The sequence below is a fragment of the Hippopotamus amphibius genome, chromosome 9 (genome assembly GCF_030028045.1).
Source record: "Hippopotamus amphibius kiboko isolate mHipAmp2 chromosome 9, mHipAmp2.hap2, whole genome shotgun sequence".
NCBI lineage: Eukaryota > Metazoa > Chordata > Mammalia > Artiodactyla > Hippopotamidae > Hippopotamus > Hippopotamus amphibius.
This window is the reverse complement of record NC_080194.1, coordinates 134,733,139-134,745,393: the sequence shown is the minus strand read 5'-3', so window position 1 is coordinate 134,745,393 and position 12,255 is coordinate 134,733,139. Positions and strand designations below refer to the sequence as shown.

General features: G+C 49.9%; 1 protein-coding gene across 1 annotated transcript in view; it reads right to left on the bottom strand.

Moving 5' to 3' along the window:
* LOC130860479 (BOS complex subunit NOMO1) overlaps positions 1-12,255 on the bottom strand; it is a 57,081-nt gene that overhangs the window by 27,981 nt on the left and 16,845 nt on the right. Inside the window, exons 10-14 of the mRNA XM_057748759.1 lie at positions 10,692-10,797; positions 10,353-10,503; positions 5,864-6,038; positions 4,176-4,317; positions 3,027-3,158 (exon numbers count right to left, since the gene is read on the bottom strand). Coding sequence (XP_057604742.1) covers positions 3,027-3,158; positions 4,176-4,317; positions 5,864-6,038; positions 10,353-10,503; positions 10,692-10,797 — 706 coding nt within the window. The remainder of the gene's footprint in view (positions 1-3,026; positions 3,159-4,175; positions 4,318-5,863; positions 6,039-10,352; positions 10,504-10,691; positions 10,798-12,255) is intronic.

Genomic DNA, 12,255 nt, shown 5'->3' with positions numbered 1-12,255 from the left:
GTTCTGAGCCCCACGTCAGGCTTCCCAACCTGGGAGTCCAGCAACGGGAGGAGGAATCCCCAGAGAATCAGACTTTGAAAGCCAGTGGGATTTGACTGCAGGACCTCCACAGGACTGGGGGAAACAGAGACTCCACTCTTGGAGAGCACACAGAAAAGTGTGCTCACCAGGACCCAGGGGGAAGGAGCAGTGACCCCACAGGAGACTGAACCAGACCTACCTGCTGGTGTTGGAGGGTTGCCTGCAGAGGTGGGGGGCAGCTGTGGCTCACCGAGGAGACAGGGGCACTGGCAGCAGGGGTTCTGGGAAGTGCTCATTGGTGTGAACCCTCCCAGAGTCCACCATTAGCCCCACCAAAGAGCCTGTAAGCTCCAGTGCTGGGTAGCCTCAGGCCAAGCAACCAACAATATGGGAACACAGCCCCACCCATTAGCAGACAAGCAGATTAAAGTTTTACTGAGCTCTGCCCACCAAATCAGATTAAAGTCTTATTGAGCTCTGCTCACCCAGCCCTACCCACCATCAGTCCCTCCCATCAGGAAGCATGCATGAGCCTCCTAGATAGCTTCCTCCACAAGAGGGCAGACAGCAGTATCAAGCAGTATCAGCAGTATTTCGTCTTGTGGAACTGAAAACCACAGCCACAGAAAGAGAGAGAAAATGAAAAAGCAGAGGACTTTGTACCAGATGAAGGGACAGGATAAAACCCCAGAAAAACAACTAAATGAAGAGGAGATAGGCACCCTTCCAGAAAAAGAATTCAAAATCATGATGGTGAAGATGATCCAGGACTTTGAAAAAAGACTGGATGCAAAGATCGAAAAGTTTACCAAAGACCTAGAAGAATTAAAGAGCAAACAGAGAGAGATATGCAACACAATAACTGAAATGAAAAATACTCTAGAAGGAACCAATAGCAGATTAACTGAGGCAGAAGGGTGAATAAGCGACCTGGAAGACAGAATGGTGATCATCACTGATGCAGAAAAGAATAAAGAAAAAAGAATGAAAAGAACTGAAGACAGCCTAAGATACCTCTGGGACAATGTTAAATGCACCAACATTCGCATTATAGGGGTCCCAGAAGGAGAAGAGAGAGGGAAAGGACCTGAGAAAATATTGGAAGAGATCCTAGTTGAAATCTTCTCTAACATGGGAAAGGAAATAGCTACCCAAGTCCAGGAAGCACAGAGAGTCCCAGGGAGGATAAACCCAAGGAGAAACACACCAAGATGTACAGTAGTAAAATTGACAAAAATTAAAGACAGAGAAATGTTATTAAAAGCAACAAGGGAAAAACAACAAATAACATACAAGGGAACTCCCATAAGGGTAACAGCTGATTTCTCAGCAGAAACTCTGCAAGCCAGAAGGGAGTGGCACAATATATTTCAAGTGATGAAAGAGAAGAACCTACAACCAAGAGTACTCCACCCAGCAAGGATCTCATTCAGATTCGATGGAGAAATCAAAAGCTTTACAGACAAGCAACAGCTAAGAGAATTCAGCACCACCAAACCAGCCCTACAACAAATGCTAAAGGAACTTCTCTAAGCAGGAAACATCAGAGAAGAAAAGGACCTACAAAAACAAAAACAAAACAATTAAGAAAAAGGCAATAGGAACATACATATCGATAATTACCTTGAATGTAAATGGACTAAATGCACCAACCAAAAGACCCAGGCTGGCTGAATGGATACAAAAACAAGACCCTTCTATGTGCTGTCTACAAGAGACCCACTTCAGACCTAGAGACACAAACAGACTGAAAGTGAGGGGATGGAAAAAGATATTCCATGCAAATGGAAATCAAAAGAAAGCTGGAGTAGCAATACTCATATCAGATCAAATAGACTTTAAAATAAAAAATGTTACAAGAGACAAGAAAGGACATTACATAAAGATCAAGGGATCCATCCAAGAAGAGGAGATAACAATTATAAATATATATGCATCCAATATAGGAGCACCTCAATACATAAGGCAAATGCTAACAACTATAAAAGAGGAAATGCAAGGCAGAAATAGAGACACAGATGTGGAGAACAAACACATGGACACCAAGCGGGGAAAGTGGGGAGGGATGGGGGGGATGAATTGGGAAATTGGGATACCAAATTGTACACTCTGAATATATGCTGTTTATTGTCTGTTAACTGTATCTCAATAAAAGTTCTTAAAAAAAAAAAAATCACCAAGAGAGAAGTTCAACGGAGCCAAAGACCAGACTACAAGTGAGACATTCAGGGGTTGGCAAACTTTTCCTGTAAGGGGCCAGAGAACAAATATTTTCACCTCTGCGAGCCTCACAGGCTCAACTATTCAGCTCTGCCTCTGCAGCACACAAGCAGCCACAGTTGATACACAAACGAGGGGGCGTGGCTGTGCTCCAATAAAACTTTATTCATAAAAACAGGCAGCTGCCCTCAGGTATGGTTTGCCAACACCTGACATAATAGAAAATATAATTCCCCAGAAAAATCAGCCTACTTTATAGGCTATCCACCACCAGCAGCTCCCAGCTGAACTCTGACAGAGCCAAAATGCAGGCAACGCGCAGCTTCTCGAGAAAGGCGGGGAAGACAGAAACATCTGCCAGCACCTTCTGCTTCCCAGGCACGGTGCGAGGGGCTTCCCAGACCAGATTTCACTAGTCCTATATTCTGCAGAAAGGTCCTATGACTCCTATTTCAGAAGGGGAAACTGAGTCTCAGGGAGATGAAGGAAGCTGCCTCGCTCACACACTGCTAAATGGTAGAACAAATCAGTGTACTTATTTCACACTCTTTTCTAGCATTTAGAAATGAAATGGCGCGAGAAGAAGTGTGTGGGTCGTCCTAATGAGATGGCACTTAGTTCACAGAGTCTCAACTCCTGCATCACTGACCAAGGCTAAATAATGCACGTTCAAGGTCAAAAGGCAAAGAAGAGTTACATAAGTACAACTGCACAGCTGGGATGCAACTTGAGAGCCGGTTTCTAGAAAGTTTAGAAAGATAGCAAGTGCTGCCTTCTGCTCTTACTTTTGTATTTTCCAGGCAGCACGCTATCAAACGTGAAAGTCATCGAGTTGACCTTGCCGGAGAGCTGGAGGCTCCGCTTCTCGCCCTGGCGGCTCAGGGACTGCAGGGTCACCAGCAGGTCACCGCAGGTGTCTGCAGAGAAAAGATGCAGGGCCTCACTTGACTGCCTCCTGAACCGCAGCACCCGTTAGAACCCTCAACCTCTGTGTGCTGCTTGCCACCCCTTAGCCCCTGAGGGCAGTGGTGCCAGGAGGAGTCCTTCAAAGCTAACACGCATCTACTTGATTCTAAGGAGTCTCCCCCCATGCAAATCATCGGAACCAAACAATGAAGCCACCCAGCATCTACTGCATCAGGGAAAGTAATACTTATGGAGCATCAACAGGAGCCAGATTAAAACAGAGAAAGGTGATAAAACTTTACTGAATGCCCACTTCATATCAAGTATAGAACTGGGGCCTTTATCATTGTAATAATATTACTAATAATGGCAAGGATTTATATGGCTCCGCTGTGTTCCAGGTGCCCCTAACGGCTATGCAAATACAACTCATTTGATCTTCACAACACCCCTGTGAGGCACGTACTATTAACATCTCTCCACGTTACAGATGAGGGACTCAACACACAGAGAGGTTAAGTAACTTACCCTGGGTCACACAGCGAAGGTTCAAGCCCATGTAGTCTGGTTCCAGAGTCTATGATCTTAATCACTGTGCTACACTGCCTCTTTACATGACCCACTTAAGCCTCATTAAAGCCCTCTGAGAGTAGCAGTAGTCCCATTATATGGAAGAAAAACTGAGGTTGGGCAAGTAAATGTTTACAGTCTCATACTGGTAAGCGGCAGAGCTGGGATTGAAAACTGGGCCCAGCTCCCACTTCCTTTCAGAGTCAGAGGGGGAAAAAAAGAAACCCACATGTTCTTTTGGGAGCCAAAGCAGAATTACTCCAAGAGAAATGTTTCTGGTGACTGCCACAATTTTTCAGAAAGAACTGCACACAACACAGACTCTCAGACACCACTCTCCTGGAGCAGCTTCTGCTGTCACCGTCCAGCCACCCAATGAGGAGAAGCTCACCAAAATCCCACCTCTCCCCGCCCACTGCTTTGAAACTATCTGTTCTTGCTTTCAGTTGATATCTTACCCAAACAAGAGACTTTCCCAGAAACTGATGCCAAAAACTGCACGAAGGCCACGTCCATCACGGGCCTGTCTGTCACAGCCAGAAGCAGCATCTGTGGTTTCAACGTCAACCCTGCTCTGGTCTCCGCCTCAGGAACCATCACCTGCGGGGCACACAGGACAAGGTCAGCGGCTGCATCAGGGCTGTGCTCCCTGGCCAACAGGGCATCAGAACATCCAGCTGGACCCAAGGCCAAATGGATTCTGAAGGATGAAGACGGTTCATTCCTAGGCCTAGTTACAGAATCACAACAAATCTGCATACAGCCGGTATGAAGAAAACACATTCCTAATCACACCTAGAACACTAGCCTTCAGCGGTGCCAGGGTGTACACAAAGAGCTGTCATCAATCATGTGTACCCCGGGTGGCAAGCATACTAAATCCCAGATCCCGATCCTGGCCTGAGGCCCCTCATGACACGAGCTGTGACTGTGTGGATGCCACATGCGTGACCATCAGTGGAACGGGGCCATTTCTTCTTCCCTCATTTCTGTGTGCCTTTCTCAGGCTCACAAGAGGGACTGGAAGAGGAGGCAGGGGTCGCCTTTTTGATCCCTAGTACGGATCAATTCCGGAATTGCCCTTCCCTGGAAAAGTCCCTGATCGTGCCTCTGGAAGGCTCGTTCATGTGGCCACTGTCACAAGAAGCTGGCTGGCTGGGAAAGCTGTCAACCCCCACAGCATGCTGTTTGCGGAAGCAGGGGAAGGCTGTGCCCCCACCCCATCTCCTCAGACAGCAGGGGGGGTCCCACTGGCCCTAGAGGAGAGCAAAGTCTTAGAAGGACCCTTCCCAGCTCCCTCCCCTCCCCCAACCCCTGGTCTTCCCCAGGGAGGGGGAGCAGCAGTGGCCTTGATGGGTGGGAGCCTGAGACCCGCCGAGACCGCGTGGCCTGACCTCCACTTCTGTCTTGTCTCTTGCCCACTGCCTCCACCTGCGCTCAGGCCTTCACCCTGGTGGTGAGACCACAGGCCAGGGTCTCCCCCGCTTCTCCACCTGCCTGGATGGAGAAATCAGGTGGTGCCTACCCAGCGTCTTCAATTCATAGCAAAGCAGGAAAAGGAAAGCGCCCTTTTGGCCTCAGGGTCCAGAAGCCATGTTCTGTGGATGTTATCGAGCTGCCATTAACAGAATTCGCTCTGATCTCCCCTGCGGACCCATGGATATTCTACAGCAGCCAGAAGCTGAGCAGGAGGAGGCGTGCCTGCAGCCTGATACTAACCCCTAATAAACATCAGGACTGGAAAAGAGCAAGGCCTGTTGCATCACTTTCAAACCGGTTGCCTGTCTGCTCTACCTACTGTGACAGGCAGGAACATAAGAATTTCAAAATAAGGAAGTTGGGAATGGAAATGCTCCTTCCCTAACCCCATTTTAAAATAACTCTTTTTAGGGGCTTCCCTGGCAGTCCAGTGGTTAAGACTTAGCCCTCCCGTGAAGGGGTGCGGGTTCCATCCCTGGTCGGGGAGCTAAGAGCCCACATGCCTCAGGGCCAAAAAACCAAAACATGAAATAGAAGCAATATTGTAACAAATTCAGTAAAGACTTTAAAGATGATCCACATCAATAAAGATAAAAAATAAAATAACCCATTTTAAATCATTGTGGTTTTTTTTCAAATACTTGAAACAGAATAAAACTCATCATACCTGGACTTTGTAGGTCCCTGGTTTTGCTTTAAAACAGAATGATCCCTGAGCATCTGTCTCCACGGTGACCAAAGACTTGTCCTTGTCTTGAGAGGACAGGACGACTTTGTATTTACTCATCTGCTTGACGGTGTCGGGGAAGCGAAGGATCGCTATCCGGCCACAGACGCTGAACCTGCAATCAGAGGACCGTTCATTCCAGCATGAGAACTCAATTATTACAGGAAAGGCACTCGGCAACCCAAACGATGCATCCCTCTTCCAGCCCTGGTCCCTAAGACTCTCACTCTTAATGAAGAGACAGGAATGCAGCCCAGATGACTCCAGTTTTAAAAGCAACCTTCAGAAAGAGGATTGGACCTCTTTCTGCATAAGGAAAAGGCGGAGCGAGGGCCCAGGGTGGGGCTGTTTGTGTGTTCTGGGTGACGTCCGGCCATCCCCCAGTGCGGAAGCGATTTTCAAACCCTCTGTGGGTGAGAAGAATGCTTCAGGTAATGGGGTTGCTGACGGCAGAACAGCCTCGAACTGAGAGTGTGAACTAGTCCTCAAGAGCAAAAGCTGTAAGCTGCCTGAGAAAGCATGGTCTTACCCAAGTGACACGACAAGCACGGTCAATCAAAGACGCCTTCCTCACCTGATTATATATAATGCACAGATAAAAGCAATCTGAGAGATCTGAATAGGAAAGGTAATTAAGTTAAAAAAAATTTTCAACTCCTGAGGAGCTAGGAGCCACAGAAGCAACTTTTAATTGCAAAGCCCTATTAAGGTAATGCCTCAGACGGGAGGCTGCAAGTGAGCAGTGTGTAAAGTGAGTGCTACACGGCGCACCTTCAGAGCACATGAAAGGTGCATCCACTCACTAATAAACACCAACAGGGCCCAGCATCCGTGGCGTACCCATCTTCATCTTTAGTCAGTGAGTGTGTGAAAGTGTAATACTGTCCCACAGCCTGGAGGCCACCATCACTTCTTCAACTGCCTAAAGGTTATATTTTCTAATCTAAAAGAGAATGACTGTAGATAAAAATCAGTTGCTACTTTTGACAGAAGGAGAACACAGAGTGCTGGCTAATCATGGGGCCATAAGGCGCGGGCACACCCACTCTGCTGCAAGGGAAGAGCAGCTGAAGGAGCAGCAAGGAGGTGGGACGCTGCGTGTGAAGCCCGGGAGAAGGGAAGCACAGCCGGCCCTCCAGAGGGATGTGAGCAGCCCAACCCGGCCAGTTGTTTGGGGAGGGACCATGAGCTAAGATGGTTTTCACGCTTTGAAAGGGAAAAAAAATATCAAAAGAAGATTATTTCATGACATATAAAAATGACATGACATTCCAATGTCAGGGTGCACACCTAAAGTTTTCCTGGAACACAGCCACGCTGTCCATTTATGAACTGTCTGTAGTGGGTTTCGTCACAGAAACCATATCAGCCCATGAAGTCTACAATATTTATTCTCTGGTCCTTGACAGGAAAAGTGTGGGACTTCCCTGGTGGCGCAGTGGTTAAGAATCCACCTGCCAATGCAGGGGACACGGGTTCCATCCCAGGGCCGGGAAGATTCCACATGCCGCAGAGCAACTAAGCCCATGCACCACAACTACTGAGCCCTCAAGCCACAACTACTGGAGCCCACACACCTAGAGCCTGTGCTCCGCAACAAGAGAAGCTACCACCCTGAGAAGCCTGAGCACCCCAACGAAGAGTAGCCCCCGCTCTCCGGAACGAGAGAAAGCCCATGTGTAGCCAAAAATTATTTAATTACTTAATTTTAAAAATTAAAAAAAAGAAAAAGAAAAAGTATGAAGCCCCTGCTCCAGATTCAAAGTTTGCCTTTGGGTTCCCTGCTGTGTCCTTGCAGAGAAAATGCACAGGAAGGGACTACTGATGGAATTACTCTCAAGCGCCTTCTGTACGCTTCATCTGTGTCCATGTCAAGGGGGAAAGTCCCCTTACTCACTCCAAGTTGAACCTCTTTGCCTAAGTTTTAAATAGTTTAACCACACGATCAGTTTCAGCTCATATTCTCAATTAGAGAGACATGTTCAATTACCCTACACCTCAAATATATATTGGTTTAGTTTAGAAAAAGAACTAAAAAGCCAGTAGGACAGTGTTTTGTTATATCGAAGCCCTTAAAAATTGATTTGTGTCAATAAATTATTTCATCAGGATGTGATACGTTAATGAAGAGAAAGCAGTAATTTTGGTGCATCATGAGACAACTACATTCTCATTTGGACAGAAGCAGAGTTTGACTTTCAAATAAACTAACAACTAATTTTTTAAAAAGCGAAAAACAGAAAAAGTAAGAAATATCAATGAATTAAAAGGCAAACGTGCTACATGGGCCAAAAGGAAAATGATGAACTTTTCCAATGACACTCAACAAATGTCATTTCTCTTTCTTTGACCCAAATATTCTACCTCAAAGCAGAAAATAAATATAAAATTAAATTGTTTCCCCATCTCTGTGAACGGCACCTCCTCCATCTACCCAGATGCTCAAACAGGAAGCCTGGGCTCTGATGCACAAGGCCTGCTTACCACTCACCAAACCCACCTACTCCTCCCTCCCCAGCCACCCAGCCAGCACCCTGGTCCCCGCCCCCCACCCGGTCACCGTCTCCTCCACACAACTATCACACCTCCCATCTGCTCCCTCCACTTACACTCTGGCTTCCCTCCAATCCATGCTCCACACAGCAGTTGGGAGGAAAAAGAAAAACAAAATCTTTCCAAAATGCCCTGATCCACATGGCTCCCTTGCTAAAAACTCATCGATGGTTTCCCACTGCATGTGGGGAGCAGCCCACCCCCCCAAGTTGGCTGCAAGGCCACGTGGCTCTCCAGTCTCATCGTCAGCCCCAGCCACGCTGGCTGTCCCCCCCAGAGGAGCTCCCCTGCCCCCTCCAGGCCTTGGAACACGCTGTCCCCTCCGCCTGCGAAGTCCTCCACTCGGCTACCTTTCTGGTCTCAGCTTCCATAGCTTCCCACCTAAACGAAGCCCCTCAGGGTCCCCGAGCGCTTCCTGCGCACCCACCACAGCTGACAACCACTGATGCCCGTCCTCAGCCCGCCTCCCAGAAAGACGGCCCCGCCCTAGTGATGCTCGTCTGGCTCACTGTACACAGCCGGCATCTATCACCGCGCCTCACCCGGGGTCCCTGCTCACACTGTGCGTGAAGGAAGGAGGGAGACCTGCAGCCCATGGGGCACTTCCTGAGGCTGCACCACGACAGACTCGGCTCCAGGCTCCAGGGGTGACCTGCTTCCTCACCTCCCTTTCCACACGGAAGCTCTGACCAGGACCCCCCACCTGCCTACAGAAAACGGTCACCTCCTCGGTCACCAAACCAATGAAGTACATCTTCAGGGCTCGGCTCCTGGACCTCCCTGACCATCGGGAGGTCACACCTAAACCCCTGCCCCACGTTCTCCGGGGGCCGCCCTGCCAAGGCGGGCAATTCTATTTCCCGTCCACTGATCTGCCTGCTCCTACACATTCGACCTTCCGGCTGTCATGCCGAGCGCCTGGTGGAGAGCACCACCTAGTGGGCCTGGGACCCCCATGACCAACACTGGCTCCTCCCTCGTCCACGGCCATCCTGCCTCTCAGGCTGGGAACCCAGGACGCTTTCCCCGTCTGTCCTTGACCTCCCCATTAGACAGGCCCCCATCAACTCTGCTTTCAGGCCTCCTGCACCCTCTTTTGTCCCCTTTCCCCGCTGTGGCACGAGGGTGTCTCACTGAAGACAAAAATCTAACCACGTTACCTCCAGGCTCACGCTGTTCACCGGCCCCTTGACTTTTCTCCCTGGAGGAAGAAGCCCCCGTCTTCCAATGGGGAGTGAAGAGGCCCTGTGACATCATATGCCCCCTTCGTCCGCCCAGCACTTCACGCTCCAACAATGCCAAGCGCTGCCCTGAGATGCCTCTCTCCACACAGACCCTGCCCTGTCTGTTAAGTTACTATTTAGTGAGCACCTACTGCCAAGGAGAGACGGCAGCCGCTCCGCTCAACAGGTGATACACAGGTAAGAGAAAGACCCAAGCTCTGACTCCAAGGCCGGGGCTCTCTGCATTGGATGGTGTCCCTACTTGATAAAACTATAGGAATTCAACCACGGAATGTCCCCTCACAAGTCACGGTAAGTCAACAAAGCAGGAAGAGCTGTGACAACAACCTGAGGCACCTTGCAGCAGACATTCTCAGCCAACTAACTACACTGTCTTCCGATGAAGCCAAGGCAGGCCCCACAGATGTGAAGTCAGATCTTCTAAGTTAAACCTGTTTTAACTTTGAAGCAAGATGATTTTCGTGAAGCAGCCAGCAGTTAAGCAGCTTCAGTTTATAACACTTAGCCCTGACCTTTCTAAAGAAGCCAGCCTGAGTTTCTCGGTGGGTGTCTGAGACTGGATGTGGACTCCGGACAGAACGCGGGCTGCCAGCGTGAGCACCGGCCCTGCCAGCCCTGCACGGCTGCCTTACCCTGTGGCGATGATGTCAGCCAGCTGCGGCGTGTTGGGTGCAATTTTGATGGTGACAGTTTCAAAGTAGAGGTGCTCTTTCTGGGCGTGGATAGTGTACGTCCCAGTGGTTATGTTCTCCAGGCGGAACGAGCCATCGGCTTTTGTTTTGACTGTAGGACAAAAGCGGGCCGACAGAGGATGAGCCAGAAACACCTGCGCAGCCCTCACCGACGCAGGGGCACGCAACACCAAACGCTGGTGTGTCGCCACAGTCCTTAAGGTTTTGTCTCCCTTCCGTCTCTCTCTGTGAACAAAACCCAGCCCAGGGAAACAGCCGGGGGCCCACGTGCGTGCCCACCTTTGATCTGGTTGTTCAGGGTGACCACCGCGTCTGGGACACCCTCTCCTTCGGGTCCGTTCAAGACCCTCCCAGTGACAGAGAATCCCATGACGTGGAACACAGGCTAGAAGACGAAGAACAGGGAGAAGGCTGTCATGTGCGTGAGCTGAAGAAGCCCCCTTACGCCCCTCACCCGCTGCTCAGCAGCCCTGCCCACGCTGGCTTCTCCCCATTCACCCACCCGCAGCCCCCTCCCATATCTGTCAGCTTTCTCGTGTTCCCAACACATGCGTGTTTGTCAAATAGCTGAACAAAAGAGATCTAGAGACTGGCTTCCCCACAGATCACCGAGTCGGATCTCACCCTCGCCCCCTTCTGCATCCTCCCCTCCAGGTGCCCCACTCCTGTGGGCCAGGCCATCAACAAGCACAGACCCCAGCATCACCCTGCACCCCACTGCCCACACACCAGCATCACAGCCCAGTGGCGTCCACCTCTGCAAGGTCTCGCGGGCCCTTCCCTGGTCTTCCCGCCACAACCGGAATTCAAGTCCTTACTAAGTCCGCCTACACTCATCCCTCCCCGACCCCCACACCCTGCACGTCCCCTCCCTCTGTGTTCTCGTTCTCTGTTCTCCGCTGGGTTTATGTGTCTGCGCCTCCCTGCTTGTGAGGGCCGGCGCTCGGCTCTCTGAAGTCGCTAGGCTCCAGACACCCTGCTCTCGGGCTCCTGCATGCTTTCCCCACAAGGGGCTTTCACGCCAGCTGCTCCCTTGGCCTGGACCTCCTCCCACACCTGGAGAAGATGGGGGTGGGGGTGGGGGGGCGGAGAGCCCGCCCCTTCTCGTCCTTCGAGTTCAGCTTAAACTGTCACCACCTCCGAGACGCTTTCCCTGACTACCCTCTCGGGAGCCCCTGCCTCTCACCCCAGCCAGTCACCGTCCATCATGCTAAGCTACTTTAGTGGCTTCAGCAAAAACCCTCCCAATATCCAGCATGTCCTTGTTTGACCCTTCTAGTCTGTCTACCTCCCACTAGAATGTGAGCTCCGTGAAGACAGGGACCTTTTCTGTCTTAGGCACCTGGTACACAGCAGGCACTCAATAATGACTCCTGAATGAATGGATGGATGCACGCATACATGCACCAGCCCTGGAGAGAGCATTCAGAAAATACAATGGCTTCCTCTTTAGTCAGGTAGCTCTTCTTGAACCTTCTAAAAAGATGTGGTTTTCCCACTTATTAAACCATATATTCACTCAAGAATCACTTTTATTAGGCACCTACCATGTACTTGGCACTAAATCACATGTTAGGAACACAGTAAAGAATAAGACTCAATGGTCCCAACCTCATACAGCTTACAACCACTCCCTGAAACTCCATCCATGTCTATTTAAAAGCCTGTATTTGGTTGGGAATGTCTTTCCCCACTCACCTGCCCCCATCCTTCCCTGCAAGCCCCTTGAAGCACCAAGCACTTGACCTTTACCCTTCCATCCCCCCTCTAGTGTACAGTGCGACAGTCAAATGCTTTACTGAATCTTAAAAGACAGAGTCAGAACCCCACTGAGAATGTGACC